Source organism: Alexandromys fortis, unplaced genomic scaffold (genome assembly GCF_014885135.2).
Source record: "Alexandromys fortis isolate MF-2015 unplaced genomic scaffold, M_Fortis_MF-2015_v1.1 scaffold_13, whole genome shotgun sequence".
Classification (NCBI taxonomy): domain Eukaryota; kingdom Metazoa; phylum Chordata; class Mammalia; order Rodentia; family Cricetidae; genus Alexandromys; species Alexandromys fortis.
In genome coordinates, this window is record NW_026067908.1 from 122,134 (window position 1) to 142,657 (window position 20,524).

Here is a 20,524-nt window from a genome sequence, read left to right on the forward strand (position 1 = left end):
GTTTTTTTCTTAAGGATTTATTTAAATTTTATGTGTATGAATGTTTTGTCTGTGAGTGTATATGTGTATCACATTGTGCCTGGTACCCTAGGCCAGAAGAGAGCACTGGATCTCCTGGACCTGGAGAAAATACCACATGGTCACAGATGTTCAGAAATAAAACTGTCAGGGTTTTTGAGATGGCTCCGTTGGTGAAGGCACTTACTGCTGAACCTAATGACCACACGGCGAAAGAAGAGAACTGACTCCAAGCTGTTCCCTGGTCACGTACACACCAGCACACACAAACACACTCACACACGGGGGGGGGGGGGGGTAGAAAATGAGCAAATAAATAAATAAGTGAATAAATGTATTTTTTAAAAAATTAAAACCTTCAAAAATGTTAGCTTCATTCTCCTGTAATACTGGCAAGTATTAAAATAAATATAAATATTTGGCAAGCAATGGTAAAATATCTATTATTATAACTTTAATTTGAACAAGTACTTGCAGAATATTTATTTAGTATTGATTTAAATTGTACAGAAGAGATTTGACCTAAAAGTCCAGTGAGAAAGGATGAGGGTTCAGTATCTTATAGTGCATGTGCAAAACAGAGTATTATACAGCTATCAAAAACATGAGAAAGGGGCTGGAAGATGGCTCAGTGGTCAAGAGCATTTGCTGCTCTTCCAGGGACCCAGTTCAGTTCCCAGCCCTCACCCAAAATAACTGTTCTAGAAGAATACAAAATAAATGCTTAAAGTAACCATGAATGAGACAGACTGAAGAGTTTGAGGGAACAGGAGCTTTTGTATTTTATCTTATATTGCCCCATACTGCTTTAAAAACAAAACAAAACAACAACAACAACAAAAAAATTTGTTTATTAAACTAGGAAATTTTGTTAGTTTTCTAGTAACAAAAGTAATTATCAGAAAACTTACTAGCTTACTTATTAATTTCCAGATTTTATCCTTGTTGTGGAATATGACTTTAATTAGGCAAACATGTGTTACATTTGTTTAACTAGTGAAGGTGTGTTACTGTTTTACCTTGCTTGGCTGAGGCACCTGACTGGTCTAATAAAAAGCTGAACAGGTGGGGCTGGTGGACAGAGGGAATAAGGAGGAAGAGAGAATGAGGGAGAAAGAAAGGGAGACCCTCAGGGTCAGTCAACCAGGCAGCTCCCTTCAGACGTGGAGTAGGCCAAACAGAAAGAAAGGTAAAAAGCCCTGAGGCAAAATGCAGATGAAAAGAAACAGGTTAATTTATTTTAAGTTGTAAGAGCGAATGGGACAAGGATAAGGCCGAGGATTCATAACTAATAAGTCTCTGTGCCGTGATCTGGGGGCTGGTTGGTGACCGAAGAGAAAACCCGCTCATAGCCTCTTTTTAACAGGTGTGTACATGCTGAGGTCGTCTCTGGTAAAGCGGAATCTAGACGAAGTGTCTGATGGTTGGCTGCACACTGCCAAAGGAACGCCCATGCTTTCTACCAGCAGTGTGTGCGGCTGAACACCGGGAATTGGCACATCTCCACTACCTCTAGGGAGACTTTCAGACCGCCAATAAAACTCATTTCTCCTTTCCAGTATTCTGCTGACAACGTTATCTAGGAAAGATAACACTAAAAGAATAAATCAATAGAGCAGCCATCCTCAAGTGACTTTTCTATGTCACCTCATCCCACTAGAAGACTGGAAAATATAAAGATGATATTTGCCTCCCAGTATAGCGGGCTCTCAACAAACGACAAGCCAGCAGACAGAAGGGCACGCACACGCCATCCCAGAGTACGGAAACACACTGCCATGCATTCATCCTTTAAAACTCAGGTTACCTGGCATGGTCCACTTTCTGGGCATTTTTCTTCACTTTAGTGGGGGAATCAATTTTCACTCCCAGGCTCCTTAGCTGTTTAATAGTTGCACTGAGCACACAGTCTTTGTCTACCAGCCCTGAATTGTGCTTTTTTTTCCTTACATGGTGAGTATTTTGGGTCTTGGTGCATTCATGGTTGACAACTACTGCTTTGGTAGGTAGTTGGTCAATTTCTTGGGAGGAGTTATTTAGTAGGTGGTTCACTTTACCCTGTGGGAAAAAAAAGAATAAAAATTAAAAGGATAAAAATTAAATTTAAAAATCACTAACACTCTTAAGGTCTTTTTAAAAATAATTTACTCATTAATTTATATGTATGTCTGTGTGCACGTGGGCGCCTTCAAAGATGGACTGTCAGTGGGTGTGAGCCTCCTGACCTGGTGCTGGGAACCAACCTCCAGTCCTCTCAGAGAGCAAGCTTTCTCAACTGCCCAGCCCCCCTCTAGCCCTCAACCTTAAGATTTTAGGATAATGCCACAAGGAAGGCTAAATATTACCTTGTCAAATTCTATAAAGTGTCTAGTATACTTGCAATTATACAAGTTTCTTTGTCTTTTCTTTCTTCCTTCCTTTTTTTTTTTGAGACAAAATTTCAAGGCTGACCTTGAGCTGGTAGAGATCTACCCCTCTCTGCCCACTGAGTGCTGGGATTAGAGGAATGAGCCACAGCAGCAGCTGGCTTATTGTTTACTTTTAAATAGGAGCCCATCCTAACGATTTTGTCAGATTTACAGGAAAGAGGAGATCCACTTAAAAGCCAACTGTGAAGACGGGAGTGAGGGATGAACATGAACCTATATGAAGTTCTTTACTTATTTGATTTTTTGAGACAACTACATAACTCTGGCTATAGACTAGCCAAAAATTCACAGAGATCCACCAGACTCTTGCCTTCCAAGTGCTGGGATTAAAGGAGTGCACCACCACACTTGGTTTGTATAAAATTCTTAAAGAATGAAATAAAAATTATTATTAACAAATAACAAGTCTAGGAGTTAACCCCTATAATCTCAGTCCTCAGGAGGCTGAGACAGGAGTCACAAGTTCAAGGTCAGCTTGTAGTACACAGTAAAACCTGTCCTCTGGCCTCTAACTTTACAATAAAATAAAAAAGCAAAATAAAAAATTACTAATATACTTGAATCACGCACTTTCAAGTTGGCAATATGCTTCTTCAGGTTATAAAACAGGCTCTTTTTCACATTTTATAAAACACCAGTGACTTAAGGTACCCTGAATTCATGCCATTCGAGCTAGCATACAGCCAGCACCAGTTTAGGACCCAGCGGGCAAACAACACATACTGTGTGTTGATGACCACACAGAACTTCACTCATATGTTACCTAATCACCAGCTGCAAACAGGGAAACATTCCAAGTCTTCCAGCTGGGTGGAAGTGAACCTTCAGAACCCACTCACAGCTGGGTGGTGGCGGTACGCACCTTTAATCCCAGCACTCGGGATGTAGAGACAGGTGACTCTCTGTGAGTTTGAGGCCAGTCTAGTCTACAAAGTGAGTTCCAGGACAGCCAGCTCTGTTACACACAGAGAAATCCTGTCTCAAAAAAAACAAAACAACAAAACAAAAAGAAAGAAAGAAAAAAGAAAGAAAAGAAAGAAGAACCCACTCACCTTCTAAGTTAGCTAAAAAGATCTATTTATTCTGTTTTGCTTTCCTATACTTCTCAACCCATCACGCTTGTCACTGGTGTCCCTGTTAGAATTTCCCCTCTGTTCTCAAAGGCACAGACTACACTGCTAGAATACCTACTTAGCTTAGTCTCCTTTCTTAAACTAAGCTAAATGTTTATTAATTACCTGCTTACCCGAACTGAAATTAGTTAATAGTATCATAAATATTCCACTATTTTCAAATTCCTCACAGACTTAAGTTGCTTGTCTTTTATCCTCTAGTTCCAACTATAGAATGAATTTAGCAGAATAGTAACAGTTATATTTTTTTCTTTCTTTATTTATTTATTAAACAGTTATATTTTTAAAATAAATATTTCTTTTTTTTCTGGCTAAGTATCTAATGACTACAAAGTTTACAATTAGTTACCAAATTTATGAAAAGCTGAAAAATTACATATGGTTAAATATGTCTAAAGTGACTCTATTTCAAGGTTTCAATCAATTTAAACCTAGGGAAAACTTAACGAGTATTTTCTATATCATATAACCACCTCACAAAAGATCAAATGGGCTACACTTACCAACAAGTCCTGGTAAATTTTCTGGTTATCTGCTGGAAAGTCAGGCTCAACTCTTGGTCCTTCTGGTGATCCAGCGCTGCTACTGGCTCCCTCTGTTGGCTCAGTCTGTAAGCACATGCTCACACTCTCAGCCAGCAAAGCATTTGGGAAGAACACAGGCACATCAGGTTCTTTTCTCTGCTCTGAAGTATTGCTGGAAAGGACATGCAGGGAAGAAAGTAGTAAGACCTAAGCAGCACTTGGTTTGTATATTGAACTTGTTTGTTTGTTTTTTTGAGACAGGGTTTCTCTGTGTAGCCCTGGCTGTCTTGGAACGTGCACTGTACACCAGGCTGGCCTCAAACTCAGAGATCCACCTGCCTCTGCCTCCTGAGTGCTGGGATTAAAGGTGTGCACCACCGCTCCTACCACTGCCCAGATGTATATTCAATTCTTCACAAGGCAAACAAACATCGTCTTGACAGGCTGCTCATAAACCAGACCAGAGTACTGTTTTATTAAGTTACCTGTTACCAATTTATTATGTTGTCTCAATTAAGATGACTTTCATTGAAGGCCAGAAACAAGGTGATATCGTCTACATTTGATGCAGCAAAACCTTTTAGGATATCTAAACATTATATNATTTGCTCACTTGGAACTTTAAAATAGAATTGATCCTTGCCAACTCAAGGTTCACACGCCACAATTATTAATCACATTATTTAGTTGATAGCATTTCTTCTTTATGCTTTTATTTTTTTCAACTTTATTTAGAGCATTTATCACCTTCAAATTAAAAAAAATAAAATGACTGGAAGAAGCATTATAAGCTCATTTCTTGTTAGCACACTAGCCTGTGGCTCTTTCAGAAAACAGAGAAGCAGCTAGATATGGTGGCACAGGACTGGAATCTTTTAATTATTTATGTGTTTGTATGCCTGTGTGACTTTATATGCACCATGTACATGCAAGGGTTCAGTGAGGCCAGAGGAGGTAAAGCCCAAGGAACTGGAATTCTAGATATTGTTAGATGTCTGAGCTAGGAAAAGAACCAGGGTCTTTGCAAGTTCAGTTAGTGCTCTTAACGCCTGAGCCACCAAAGAGTCATTTTTACATTATGTGTGTGTTGGTCTGTGCATGTGTGTATGGGCACCTGTGGAGGTCAGAGCCACCACTGGATCCTCCTGGGCTGGAGTCACACACCCTTGTGAACTGCCTGACATGGGTGCTGGGAACCCAATTCAGAGCCTCGAGAAAACAGTAAGAATTCTTAAATTCTCAGCCATCTCTCTAACCCCCATGGGCATAGTCTTGTCCCATAGGAGACAGAAACAAGAGAAACAAGAGTTCCAGGTGGCTAACAACCATCCCCAGATAAAATCAGAGTTGTTTCTGGCAGTGTTTGCCCATTCTCGATCACGTGACCTCACTTAGGTCTTTGTTCTGGACACATCACGCGCACTTTGCATTGTGCACACTCATCACACCTCGATACTCCAACAGAAGCTGTTGAAATGCTGTGGCTCAGATCCGAGATTACTGTATGTTATAAACTACAGTGTTTGTATTGTATATACAAGGTTTTCTGTTCCTACAGAAACAATGGTTTAAACAAAGACTTTTCTTATTATCCTTCTTCAACGTGTAAGTATTAAATTAGTATATTTTTGGATTGTATTGTGTTGGAAGAGTTGATTTTGAAATGACCCTAAATACACTTGTCATTTTATATTATATGTTTATGTGCAGCGGTGTTCTCAGCACTGACCATTAAAAATCAAAACACTCAACTCTTAAACAGTTGAAGATATGTTGGGTGTGGTAGTTTATACCGTTAATCCCAGTGGATCTCCGAGCTCAAGGCCAATCTGGTCTATAAATTAAGCTCCAGAATAGCCAGAGCTACACAGGGAAACCTGTCTCAAAAATAAATAAATAAACAGATAGATAGATAGATAGATAGATAAATTGAAGATTCTGTCTCCTACAGTATCAACTATTCTGCCAAGATTTAATTCTTTACATAAAACAACCACACCCATCTCATTACTATTATATTTTGTTTCTATATCACAAAATGTTTTGTATACCCTTTTAATATACATATATCCAGAGTCGGATCATTTGCAGGTTTAAAAAGGCCTTGTTATACATAGTGGGGTGTCTGTGGCTGAGTTTTCCTCATCTATTCCTGTTCCCCCCCACTGTGCCCCAAACATCTGACTGCAACCAATCATACTAAGTAGCTTCTTCACCTAATAACTGAACCCTCTAATGCAGCCTTTAAGGTTTGTCTGTCTCTCCAAAAAAACACTGCCATCCAGATGGGTGGTGGTGGTGCACACAAGGCCAGCCTGGCCTACAGAGAGTTCCAGGATAGCCAGGTCTACACAGAGGAACCCTGCCAAAAACATAAAAAATAAAAAAACTAAACAAACACCAAAACCCAAAAACATTGCCATCCAAAAGTCAGGCATGGTGGCTCACACCTGCCACAAGTTCAAGGGTGGCCTGGCTTATACTTTTCTTTTTAGGGCATCCAGGGTCACACCGTTTTCATTCTAAGGAAGAAGCCATGTCAGCTATCAAATTTGTCTTATTCCAGTGTTAGCTAATGGCCAGCATGATTAAACACTGTAGTAGTAGTCTTGCCTGCCAACTGGCCTGAGGGACCCCTAGAAGATTCCTAAAGCACATTTCTAGGTGCCCTGAATGTAGACAGCACCAGGGGTCAGGGTGAAGAAAATCAGAAGGACAAAGCCTATTCGTGGGCTCAGGTTCTCTGTGTCCTGCAGAGTCCCACTTGCCATGAGGTGAGCAGCTGGGCCCTGCGATGTGTGTCAGAATCACCAAAGGCCCACAATGGAGCCAGCTGCGAGGACTGAAAGCTCTGGAACAGTGAGCCACGTCTCTTCTCCTGTAACAGCTTCTCGGTATTTACCTTCCACTAAACGCTGGCTGCAGAGCCGCAGACACTGTTCTGACCATTTTATATACATCCTCACTTAATTTTCACAATAACCTCAGAAGCAGATGCCTTTACTATTCCCATCTTACAGGTGAGAAGCAGTCAACTAGAGACTGTGAAAGCAGTCTATGGCCATATCGCTATGGCTCAAATTGGAAGCTCAAACCAGAGCGTGCTCATAATCAATGGGCTACACCATGTGCTCAAGAATTTAAAAAGATTTAGCTGGGTGTCTAAACTAGTAAATAAAAACAAAAGCTGGAAAAAAAATGACACGAAAAACTTTAAACCCCCCAAAATGTAAGATGACAACAAAAATGTAACGGATGATTCCAATGTCAGTGCCTCCAAAAGCACCCAAAGCATGGCTTCATAAAACTGCTGTAAGTAGATGCCTTGCACCACACTTTCCACTGGAAACAGTGACCAATAACCAATTAAGCTGCACAGCCAACAGACTTATCTTCAGAGACTGCTCCAACACCACGAAGACTGATCTAGCAGACGGTCAAGGGGGCCCAGAGCACAGAGCACAGGGAGCTAAGCGCCACCGATGAATCCTCAGCATGAAAGCCACAGCATGAGCCGGCAGTCAGCCAGGGTGCAGAGAAACACAAGTCCACCGTGCACGGAGCTGTGAATGATTTCTTTTTAGGAAAGGTCTTTCTATTTAGTCTGTGCTGGCCTATGCTCACGACTGTCTTGCCTCCTATTCTAAGTGCCACCACATCTGGCCTAGAGATAGTATTGATTCTAAATCAATATATTATATGCTGAAAAAAAGGGGACTAGATCTACATCTTGTTAGGTGTTACAATCAATAAAGCTGATTAATTGTTCTGAAAAAGCAATTAGCTTCAGCCTATCAGTTAAATTAGTTCCTTTTCTGAAGTTAGAAACTATCAAAGGATTGAAGATTTTCAGATTTGAAAACCTTAAATCTAGAAAGTATTCAGTATTAATTACAGAATTAAGTAAAAGAAAGGGCTGGAGAGATAGGTCAGTGGTTAAGAGCACTGGCTGCTCTTCCCTGGAAGACCTGGGTTTGGTTCCCAGCACCCACATGACAGCTCACAATCATCTGTAACTTAAATTCCAGAGGACCTGCTGATAATGCTCTTGTACACTGTAAAGACTTGTCACTCATACTGGTTTAATAAAACACTGATTGGCCAAGAGCAGGCAGAAAGTATAGGCGAGGCAACCAGACTAGGAGAATTCTGGGAAGAGGAAAGGAAGAGAGGCAGTCACTGGCCAGATGCAGAGGAAGCGAGAGGAGAATACCTCACAAGGAAAGGTACCAAGCTGTGTAGTTAAACACAGATAAGAATTATGGGTTAAGCCAGGCGTGGTGGCACACACCTTTAATCCCAGCACTCGGAAGGCAGAGGCAGGCGGATCTCTGTGAGTTCGAGACCAGCCTGGTCTACAAGAGCTAGTTCCAGGATAGGCTCCAAAGTTACAGAGAAACCCTGTCTCGAAAAACCAAAAAAGAAAAAAAAAATGGGTTTATTTAAGTTGCAAGAGCTAGTTAGTAATAAGCCTGAGTAATAGGGAAACAGTTTATAATTAATATAAGCCTCTGTGTGTTTATTCAGGACTGAACGGCTGTGGGACCAGGTGGGACAGAAATGTCCGGCTACAAGGACTCGATGCCCTCTTCTAAACTCTGCAAGCACATGATGCACAAACATACATGCAGGTAAAACATTCACTTATAAAAATTAATTAATTAAAAAAGAATTAATTCAAGACAGATAAAAGGTAAATCACGTTTCGTTCTTTGAGTTTCTAACATTTTTCAAAATAAAATGTATACAGACTTGGGGCTTTTTCTGTCAGGAAACATTTATTTAGAAGCTAACATGAGTTGGACATGGTAGTGTATACCTATAATCCCAGCCCTCAGGAGGCTGAGACAGGAGGATCATGAGTTCAAAGCCAACTTGTGCTACATATCAAGTTCTAGGTCAGCTGGACGGACTGACTGAATGAATGGCTAACGTGGGGAGATATAGCAAAGACAGAGAAATAAATATGGCCCAGGAATTCAATTTTGCTGGGGAGATGTATGCAAAAGGTTTTTAAATAAACTGCTACTCATATGAACCTTTAATTTAAAACCTTTGATTTAAAACAGTGTTATAAAATAAAAACACATTTCTCGTAGCTTTTTAGAAGTACATATTCATGGATTTAACTATTACATAATCAATAGTTTAGAATACTAATTAGTATCACAAGGCTTTTAACCTGAAAAAAAAATCTGCTGCTTGTCCCATGCTATTTCAAAGAACACTTGCTATATTTTGCCAAATTTACTGAGTATCTAAATTACTCTAATTTAGTAGAAAATTTCATAATGGAAAAACTTCAAATATAAGTGAAAACTGTTTAACAAAACAGTGTTTTGAAATTTACCATTTTAGCCCTTGGTGTTGGTGCATGCCTTTAATTCCAGCACTTGAGTGGCAGAGGCAGGTGGATCTCAATGAGTTCAAGGCCAGTCTGGTCTACAAAGTGAGTTCCAGGACAGCCAGGACTGTTACACAGAGAAACCCTGTCTTGAAAAACAAAACTAAACAACAACAACAGAAATTACCATCTTGTCAATTCTGTTTTGTTTCTGTATTTAGTCAGTTCATCTATTATTTTGAAGCGAACATATAAAATGATATATGTAAGTATTTAGTTGTTGCTTTCAAATGTAATTGCACTGCCACTTGGAATCCTGTATTATCAGAATCTCTGAGGTAAAGTCTGAGTACAGAGAATGATTAAGCTTTCTTTGGATGTTGTTGATTCATTCAGATTAATATATCTACCAGCTGACTTATGGGTATAGTTGAAGAAAGTTGAAAATTCTCCATTATACTGACACTTATTACATAGACATTAATGAAAATATAATAAATATATCAATCTCTCAAAGAGGAAGAAAATGTACATATTGCTGACTAAAATAAATAATAGTGATTTCTGTATTTCAGAATTACAGAGCACATTTTAAACGTTTTCACCACAAAAAGTTTATGAGGTCTTAATTTTGATTGCCAGATTTATTTATTCTATACTATGTATATAAGTGTAAAAATCACATTCTAAGGTAGGCAAAGGGTTATGGACCTTTAATTCCAGCACTCAGGAGGCAGATGTAGGCAGATCTCTGTGAGTTCTAAGCCAGTCTATACATAGTGAGGTCCAGAACAGCCAGGGTTACATAGGGACCCAGTCTCAAACAAAAAACAACCAACTCCTCCCACATCAAAAAACAACACACACACAACCCCCAAATATAAAATATATTCAATCCTTAGCACTGCAAAAAAGAAATGTGTGTATGAGTGTGTGTGTGTGTGTGTGTGTAGGGTGAAACAGTTAATGAGAGACTCTTACTTAGACTCAGGAAGCAGATGATTAAACTCTTCCACAGCAACGGTGCTTTCTTCAAAACTGGGAATGTCAACTGCTTTTAATGAAGATGCGCTACCAGGAGGACTTGCTGCTTCGTTATTAATATCAACAGAAAAGTTCATGTCCTCACTGGAAATCTTGGTGTCATCTTGCTTTAGCTGTGAGTCAGGCTCCTGATCATCACCGTCTGCATTCCAAAACAAGCTAGCACCTGGAGGTTAAATGAGTTCAGATACTAGAACAAAGATTCAACTAGAAAAAAGAATAAATGTAAAAGCTTGTAAAGACTATCTACATTATCTTAACAAAATCACTGCTTCAAAAGGCAGGAAGAGAGAAAACCAGTGGCAAAGGGAAAGGGAATATGCTGTGTCCTGCTTGCTCGAGAGCAGTCTCTGCTTCTCAAATTAAGGTACAAGAAGCTGAGGCAGGAGGATCTTGGATGGAGGACAGCCTGGGCTATGTAGCAAGTTCAAGACCAATGTGGGTTACGTTAGTGGTAGTCTGTCTCAAAGTAAAATGGAAATACCTCAGGAGAAAACAGTACACATGCAAAAGAAAGATCTGTAAATTCATAGGTTTTCTGGTTTTGATCCTTAAGTAGAGTGTTCTAAGAAACTGTGTTAGAGGTGTACAAGGTACACACACTGGCAGGCAGATATTTAAAAGTCAAGTGCTTGGGGATAAGGAGACAGATCAGTGTGTGAACTGCTTGCATGAGGACCTGAATTTGGATCCTGAGTACCCATGTAAATGCCACCTGCTGGCCAGCAGCCTACCTGAAACGGCAAGTTTCATGTCTAAGAAAGACTCTGTCTCAAAAAATAAAGCAGAGAAGCAAATGAGAAGACAGACTGATGTCAACTTCTGGCATCTGTTCATGCCTACAAGGTTCAGCACACCTGTACACACATGTGCACACATGCATATAAAATACATACATGCTTAAACAAAAACAAACACCAGTGCTGCTCTAACATAATGAGCCGTTTGTATATGCTTTCTGAGCCAGCCTACATACTATTCATTTATACTTTGTTACATAAACTCACTTTATTTTTGCCTGGCTTCACCTTTTCTGTGAAGTCACGGGTTTGATACCTTTTCTATTACACATAAGAAAAATTAATTAAGGCTGGAAAACAGGCTCACTGGTTAAGGGCACTTGTTCTTGCAGAAGACATGGGATTGGTTCCCAGCACTCATATGGTGATTCACAACCATCCTTAACTCCAGTTCCACAGGATCTAACGACCTCTTCTGGCCCCTGCCAGCATCAGACATATAGCTGATGAACATACATACATATATGCAGGTAAAAAAGTCATACACATAAGTCTAAAAAAATAGATTTACAAAAATAAGATGCTCATCTGTATACTACCTCAAATAATCTTTTGTACTATGATACATGTAACTTTTAATGCAATGGTTTCAAGAAATTAAAAAAATGTAAGTTGAAATGGTTTCTTTCTTCCTTTCCTTTCCTTTCCTTTTATTTTTGATATAAAGTATAGAGTCCAACCTGGCCACAAACTCAAGACTCTCCAGAGCACTAGGACTACAGGAATGCACCACCATGAAAACATTTTCTACTCTGAGTGACTTCATGAGATAAATCATTAAGATCAAGGTTTAACTTTGTATTCGCATTTTTTTTTTTGAAAAAAGCATTTAAAAAAGTTGCACTAGGTCCTGCCTACTCTATACCTTTAGAGAAAGTTAAGTATACAGAAAATAAATATGCTTCTAAAAGTCTCTTTAGTTCAAATGACTATTAATTTGTTTTGGAACTGGGCAGTGGTTGTGCACGCCTTTAATCCCAGCACCTGGGAGGTAGAGGCAGGTGAATATCTGTGAGTTTGAGGCCAGCCTGGTCTACAGAGTGTTCCAAGACAGCTAGGGATACACAAAGAAATCCTGTCTTGGAAAAACCAAAACCAAACCAAACCAAACCAAAAAAACTGCAATACAGTAAATATAGAAGTTTATAAGACAGAAAAAACACTACACTTTCTCCCCTTTGGTATATGTGAGTGTGTACATGTGTGCATGCAGGTGTGAACACATATGTACAAATACATATGGATAGCAGAGGTCCCTGTCAGGTGTCCTTCTCCACCACTCTCCACCCTGTATTTTGAGAACTGAACCTACAGCTCATGGGCTGGGCAAGACTCGCCAGCCAGAGAGCCCCAGAGGTCCTTCTGTCTCAGTCTTCCCAGGACTAGGATTACTGATGTACATTACTGTACCTGGCTTTTCACATGGGGGCTGAACTCAGATCCTTATGGTTGTACAGCAGGCAATATACTAAGCATCTCCTCATCCCCTCCTCCATGCCTTTCCAGGCACTCATGAGAAGCATTAAAAACTAAAGTTACCTGTGCTCACAGCGATGCTCACACTTTTTCTCATGTGCAAGCCAGGCGAAGACTGTGCCTCCATGGACACCAGCTCCACTTGTCTTGCCGCTTTCACAGTGTCTTCCACAGTGGTGGTCTTAGGGGAGCCAGAATTTAGAGACTGGGCTTCTAATAAGCGCTGAATCTGTATCAATTAAAAACATGCATTAAACAAACAACGAAGCAATCAACAAAGCTGGTGGAAGAGTTTAGTAACAAATTTCAAATACTCTAGTTATTAGAGATGATTTTTAACTTACATTTTCTAACAATACAATTAAATCAGACCACAAGACTTACTCGGTGCAGAAAGCCATTATCCTTAGTTACTAAGACCCACTTTCATTCATATAAATTTAAAAGTGAAACATACAGGTGGTTAGATTAATATTCATAAATTGACACATGTATGACACATGAAGTCTGAATGGCCTCAAATCATACTTTTTATTCATATACTTCAAATCAACGCATTTTACTCCTATTTCACTATACATCAAGTAAGAATGGAGACGGAGGCATACCCTGAGCTTCATGCACCAAATACTGAGCATATTTCACAAGATGCTTTCTATGAAGTTTAGTCAGAAGTTCTCATGCTTGGCCACATTGAAACAAAATAGCAACAAACAAGAGCTAACACTGACTAGTTCTTTCTTGTCTGCAAGACACTTGCACCACAAGTTATTTTAGCTGTGTACGTGTTTTGTCTGCACCACCTACATGCCTGGTATCCATGGAGACCAGAAGAGAGCACTGCATTTCCTGAGGCTTCAGTTACAAGCAGTTAACATGGTTGTGAGCCATCCTCTGGCTACTAGGAATTGAACGTGGGTCCTTCAGAAGAGCAGCAAGGGCTCCTAACCACTGAGTCATCTGTCTAGCCCTATGCCACAGAATTTATGTGAATTTTACAATTCCATGAAGTGTATACTGCTGTGGGACAATGGTTTTACCCTATAAGGATTTGTTTCTTGTACTTGTTTAATTAAATGCCAATTGGCCAGTAGCCAGGCAGGAAGTAGAGGCGGGGTAATGAGAACAGGAGAATTCTGGGGAGAGAAAAGAGTCAGTCCATGGTCATCACAGAGCAAGCAAGATGAGAATGCCTCACTGATGAAAAAGGTACCAAGCCACGTGGCTAACACAGACAAGAATTTTGGACTAATATAAGTTACCAGAGTTAAGAATACTGAGCTAATAGGCCAATCAGTTTATATTTAGTGTAGGCCTCTGTGTGTTTATTTGGGACTAAACAGAGTGGGACCTGGTGGAACAGAAAGCTCGGTCAACAGTATACTATTAAAATTCATTTTACAGGTGAAAAACTTGAAACATTACAGTTACCTGTTGAGATTGTATGACAAGGGGCTGGAGAGATAGCTCAGTGGTTAAGAATACTGTCTGCTTTTCCAGAGACCCAGGTTCAATTCCCAGCACTCACATGGCAGCTCATAACTGTCTGCAACTCCAGCTCTAGGGGATTTGACACCCTCACACAGACTTTGGTATACTACCAATGAACATAAAATAAAAAGATTTTTGACAAGTAGAAAACTGAACTCCAAACACCAAAAGTCTTCCCTCCTCCTTTTCAAACAGAGAGGTAATTTATGAACTTTGGAAATTATCAATTCTGAAGTTTATAGTATAGTCACAAAATATGAAACAATAATTGCTATTAATTCCAGAACATTTTCAAACCCTAAAAGTCTCTGTGTCATTCACGGTCATTCCTTACCACCCCTTTCTCCTGCCCTTGGCACGCACTAACACATCTGGCTCTCTGCCTTTGCTGATTCTGGCCATTTCATACAGACAGAACTAAGACTCGAGTCTGGCTTCTTTCTCTTTACACAAAGCTTTTAAGATTAACTACAGCATTTATCAATGCTTCTGAGTGCTGAATATTCCACTGTATGGATATGACCACTGAGTTTATCCATCTATCAAGCTGATGGAGAACCAGGCTGTTTATAATTTGGCCTCTTGTGAACTATATTACTATGGACATTTTTTTGTTTGTTTCTGACAGGGTTTCTCTGTGGATTTGGAGCCTGTCCTGGAACTAGCTCTGTAGATCAGGCTGGTCTCGAACTCACAGAGATCTGCCTGCCTCTGCCTCCCGAGTGCTGGGATTAAAAGCGTGCACCACCACTGCCTGGCTTACTATGGACATTTATGCATGGAGTTTTTTTGTTTTATTTTGATTTTTGTCTTCTTGTTTTAAGATAGTGTCTTGCTAAGTAGTCCCAGCTGACCTAAGCCTCGCTCTACCGCCAGGCTGGCTCCCAGCTTGATTCCCCTCTCCCTGCATCTCCTGGCTGTGCCGCCACAGCAGCATGTGTACAGGGCTTTTCACTTTTCTTGAATATGTACTGGAGTGAGGAACATTTCCTTTATTTGTTTTGTTGTTGATTCTTTTTGTTTTTTCCCTAAATATTTTGATTTTCTATTTCCCTATAATTGGTACTATTATGGTTAACTGATCTAGTTAGTTTTAGTGAACTAATATAATTATCAATAAGGTTGCTTTTCCATGGCTACATAACTTATATTGGATGGAAACTGAATTGTAATCTAAGGAATCTGCCCATCCAATTCATTTGCCTACTCCATTAAGTATAATACCAAAACCACTGTGAATGCCAGAAGAGGAGCAAGTTTAGGTATCTTTTTGTAGACTGGGCAAGGGCCCCACCTCTGAGCTACAGTTCTAGCACAAGGCTGGGTATCCCTGAACTTTTTAGATAAACATTTCTTTTGACTTCACAATTTACTTCTGGAGAGCCAGTGAGATGGCTCCAAGGGTAAAGGTGCTTGCCGTCAGGCTTCATGACTTTCTCCAGGACCCACATGGTGAAAGGAGAGGTGACTCCTGTAAACTCTTGACTTTCACATGCATACCGCGGTCAACAGGAACACACACACAAGCACACATGCACACACAAGCGCCCGCGCACACACACATAATAAAAAAAATTAAGTTTACTTCTAGGAATCTACGACACGTTGCTATTAGCATATATGCAGCTAAAAATATGAATAAAAGATGCAAGTAAGTGGGCTGGAATGATGGCTCAGCTGATAAAGTATATAAGTGAAAGAAGCAAAAAAATGTAAAAAATACATAAAATTAAATACAGTGAAGAAAAAACAACCTACGAGTATCGGGATGTCCACTGGTGCGTTGACTGCAGCAGAACAAAGTTCCAAGTGTTGTCAGAACAGAACAAAACAATTAGAAAGCCCACGTGTACTCTGAGAAAATGACCCAATACAATAAAGTTCTCTATGGACTCACAATGGAAGCAGCTTAGCTGGTAAGGTGCTTGCTCAGCAAACATGAGGACCTGAGCTTGATCCCGAGCACCCAAGTAAGAGTCACATGTGATGGGAACACTGGGAAGGTGGAGACAGGCAGATCCCTCAGGCTCACTCACAGCCTAAGCCCGAGGTCCCACTGAGCGACTGTCTCAAAAACATTTTAAACACATAAAGAACCACTGGGTTGTACAGTTTAAACAGCTAAATTGTGTTATATGCATCAATAACATCAAAACACATTTACTTGTCACCTGATTATCCTCCTGAGGTATTTCAAATCCTTTCTAGAGGAAGCTACTATCCATAGTTCCATGTTTCTTCTGTGTGTTTCCTGTTCCTTCAATGAATATTTAGACACTTGCGTAAGGCTTTAATCCACTCATATATGTATTAATCTGAAATTCCTATCATCTACAAAATATTTCTTGTTCTTCTTGGTCAATAAGAACAATAGTACTAATTAATAATAATGGTAAACACAAGGTGTGCAGCTCCTGAGGAAAAACATGAAAGGCTGACCCTAGGCCCCCATATGCATGCACACACATGTGCACCTATACCTAGAGTTCCATAAAAAAGGAAAAAGAAATTATGAGGAAAATAATGTGTATTTATAGAAAAAAATTCTGTTTTGTGTAATGATAATCTAGATGAGAGCTCACAATCTATAAGTATACATTATAAGTAGCTAATGTTTTTAAATAGCTTAATGAATCACTTTAGGTTGATTAACCTTTTTTAAAACAAGACAAAATAAATGATAATTATTTTCAATGTAAAAATATTAGTTATTAGCCGGGTGGTGGTGGCGCACGCCTTTAATCCCAGCACTCGGGAGGCAGAGGCCGGCGGATTGTTGTGAGTTCAAGACCAGCCTGGTCTACAAGAGCTAGTTCCAGGACAGGTTCCAAAACCACAGCGAAACCCTGTCTCGAAAAACCAAAAAAAAAAAAAAAAAAAAAAAAAAAATTAGTTATTTAACTATATTAACATTTTTGGTTTAGTATTTAATGATTCATTAAAATAAAAATTTATGCAAATCTCAAAGAATTTACCTCTATTTAAAAAACAGGTGGTGGTGGTGGCGCACGCCTTTAATTCCAGCACTTGGGAGGCAGAGGCAGGCAGATCTCTGAGTTCGAGGACAGCCTGGTCTGCAAGAGCTAGTTCCAGGACAGGTTTCAAAGTTATAGAGAAAACCTGTCTCAAAAACGAAACAAATAAAACAAAACAAAACAACAACAACAAAAAACCCTGAAAAGCTGGGGCTGGAGAGATGGCTCCCAGCACCTGTATCAGATGGCACACAACCACCTATAACTCTAGTTCCAGGGGATACAATGCCCTCTGCCACCTCTGGCACAGGCATGCATATGGTACACATAAACTCATGCAGGTATATACACAATACACTTAGAAAGTCATTTAAGGGGCTGGAGAGATGGCTCAGCGGTTAAGAGCACTGACTCACGACCATCTGTAATGAGATATGGTGCTCTCTTCTGGTCTGTAGGCAAACATGCAGGCAGAACATTGTATATGTAAAAAATAAATAAATCTTGCTGGGCGGTGGTGGCTCATGCCTTTAATCCCAGCACTAGGGAGGCAGAGGCAGGCGGATCTCTGTGAGTTCGAGGCCAGCCTGGTCTAGAAGAGCTAGTTCCAGGACAGGAACCAAAAGCTACCCAGAAACCCTGTCTCGAAAATCCAAAATAAATAAATAAGTAAATAATTAATAAAATAAATAAATCTTTAAAAAAAAGTCATTTAAGCTGGGCGGTGGTGGCGCATGCCTTTAGTCCCAGTACTCGGGAGGCAGAGGCAGGTAGATCTCTGTGAGTTAGAGGCCAGCCTGGTCTACAAGAGCTAGTTCCAGGACAGGAACCAAAAGCTACCGAGAAACCCTGTGTTGAATAATAATAATAGCAATAATGTCATTTAAAAATAAAATAAAGTAGAAGTTTCTCAGGGGGTCCTATCCAAAGAATTTGAAGTAGAATTTGAAAATATTTGTCTTTTTTTTTTGTAAAATGCAATTTTATTAAAAATTTTAAAATATTATTTATTTTTATTTTAACCACTGAGCCATCTCTCCACCCACCTTTCTATTTTAAAAGACAGTATTTTAGCCTGGGATGGCCTCAAAAGACTTTGAAACAAAGATTTCCCTAGATCACACATTATGCAGAGCACTCACGTGTTTGTATAGTTATAGGGCCAAGAAAAAACATCAAGTTATTTTCACTAGCACTGGCTGCAAAGAGAACAACTGGTTTGGAAGATGTATGTAGAAGAGGGATGTTGATGAGAAATGAGGGGGAAAGGCAAACCCAGACTAAACTTTGAATAAAGCTATATTAAAATATTAAGAACCCTGCAATAAAAGTCGTGAAGAAAGGAAATATTGCCAACAAAATGAGTGGAGCACAGAGAGGGCTAGATGTGGTGATGCACATCTGTAACTCCAGTACCTGCAGGTGTGTGCAGAAGGGTTACATGTTCAAGACCAGTCTAGGCCCCATGAGACTGTGTGTCAAAAACCTACACAAATAAAAAACAGCAGACACACAGAGTTGTTAACTGGTCTCAATACAGCAGCAAGCAAGGTCCTAAAGACACACTGGCTAAGGTGAGTACACATACAGGCTGGCAAACTAGAGACATGCCAGCCTTTGTATTCAGCTGTACATAAAGCTTTAGAGGAAACGGAAAGAAAATGCAATTAAGTTATAGGTTAAGATCTACAAACAGAAGGCTTGTTCTCTGGTCCTACTCTACTAACCAGCAAATCAGAGCAGAGTTAAATTATTCTCTCTAATCCTCATTTTATCTGTAAAACAAGAGAGACTAGAATTTAGCTTCTAAGGCCTTTGTGGTCCTAGTATTCTACACTGCTATAAAGTATAACTCACTGTAGAGTTGCCAGACATTAAGGAAATAAATTAATAATTTAAGAGCACATGGGGGCTGGAGGGATGGCTCAGCGGTTAAGAGCACTGGCTGCTCATCCAGAGGTCCTGAGTTCAATTTCCAGCAACCATATGGTGGCTCATAACTATCTATCATGAGACCTGGTGCCCTCTTCTGGCCTGCAAGCATACATGCAGGCAGAATAATAAATCTTTAAAAAAAAATTTAAGAGTATCAAGAAAGCTTCACAAACCTGTGCCTGAAGTAGTCTCAGCTGCCTGTCTTGCTCTGTGACAAAGCGATATGCATCAGGAGATAGTCCCATCATGCCGTTGTCTGGCACCGTGCTGGGTGTGTGCATGCACATGGCACAAGTCTGTGGCATACATGAGTCCACATGTGAAGGTCCTGCCACAGGGGATGGCTCTCCATTGTTGTGGGGAGAATAAGCACCCATGCCTCCCTGAGGTTTCGTGGCCACAGGGCTGCCGGAAGAGTAGATGGCATTATGATACAGAGATGGACATCCACTTGAAGGAAATAACGCATGTTTTGGAAGGGCTTCATTTCGGAGGTCTTGAACGGACCCTACTGTATTTCCCTGCCAAGAATTTATTGTACTATACTGAATATGGCCGTGGCGTTGACAACAGTTGCAGATGTTTGTGGGATAGTAAGACGGCAGTGAAGGCGTAGGTACTTGAAGTTCCATTGGTCTTGCTGAATTATGGGGTGAAAAAACAAAATTGTGTGGGTGGGCTTGTGATGCAAGTGAGGGCTGCCTGGAATTCACCGTGGAGGGGCTCACAGGATAGTCTTCCTTTTGCATGCTTCCAGCAGAAACTGCTGGAAGTTTCTCAGATACCTCAGGAGATGGTGCATTAAGAAACGGTTTAACATTGGTGTTCCTGAGATGGAGCCTTTCTTTCTTGCAGGTAGGTGATCGCTTCCCTCTGGGCTGTCTCAGAGCAGCGTCCTGGCTTAGCTGATTTGGTTGTCCCTTCAGGGAAGGCTCCCCGGCGTCAGCCTCTGAGCTGTGCTCGTCACCACCAAGCTCAGGCTGCAACGGCCTCATCAACAAAGGGTTCTCCACAGTCATCGGTTCCAGCGGGTTAGACTGGGAACTCGAGCCTGTGAAGCTGCTGTCTAACACAAGCGAGAGTTCAGGGACAGACGGCTGGATCTTAGAAATCTAGAAATAGACACAAAGAGGAAATTCTTAGGAAACTTATTTGCTCTATTTCCTTTACACACACATTTTTCCCAAGTGATATCCAATTACATATTAAGATTTATTCATTACTTAGACGAACAACAAATATTTTCTGGGTAGCAGAGATACAACTGTGAGAATAAACAAGGCTGTTGCCCTCGAACACAGGAGAATATTCCCCTGACTTATTGAGTTTTTTTGAGACTAGGGGTGGTAGTTTGA

General features: G+C 40.2%; 1 protein-coding gene across 1 annotated transcript in view; it reads right to left on the minus strand.

Annotated features, from left to right (window-relative positions):
* Nucleotides 1–20,524, minus strand: part of Stil (STIL centriolar assembly protein) — a 51,994-nt gene that overhangs the window by 1,464 nt on the left and 30,006 nt on the right. Inside the window, exons 11-15 of the mRNA XM_050136432.1 lie at nucleotides 19,343–20,281; nucleotides 12,832–12,997; nucleotides 10,430–10,658; nucleotides 4,084–4,276; nucleotides 1,826–2,076 (exon numbers count right to left, since the gene is read on the minus strand). Coding sequence (XP_049992389.1) covers nucleotides 1,826–2,076; nucleotides 4,084–4,276; nucleotides 10,430–10,658; nucleotides 12,832–12,997; nucleotides 19,343–20,281 — 1,778 coding nt within the window. The remainder of the gene's footprint in view (nucleotides 1–1,825; nucleotides 2,077–4,083; nucleotides 4,277–10,429; nucleotides 10,659–12,831; nucleotides 12,998–19,342; nucleotides 20,282–20,524) is intronic.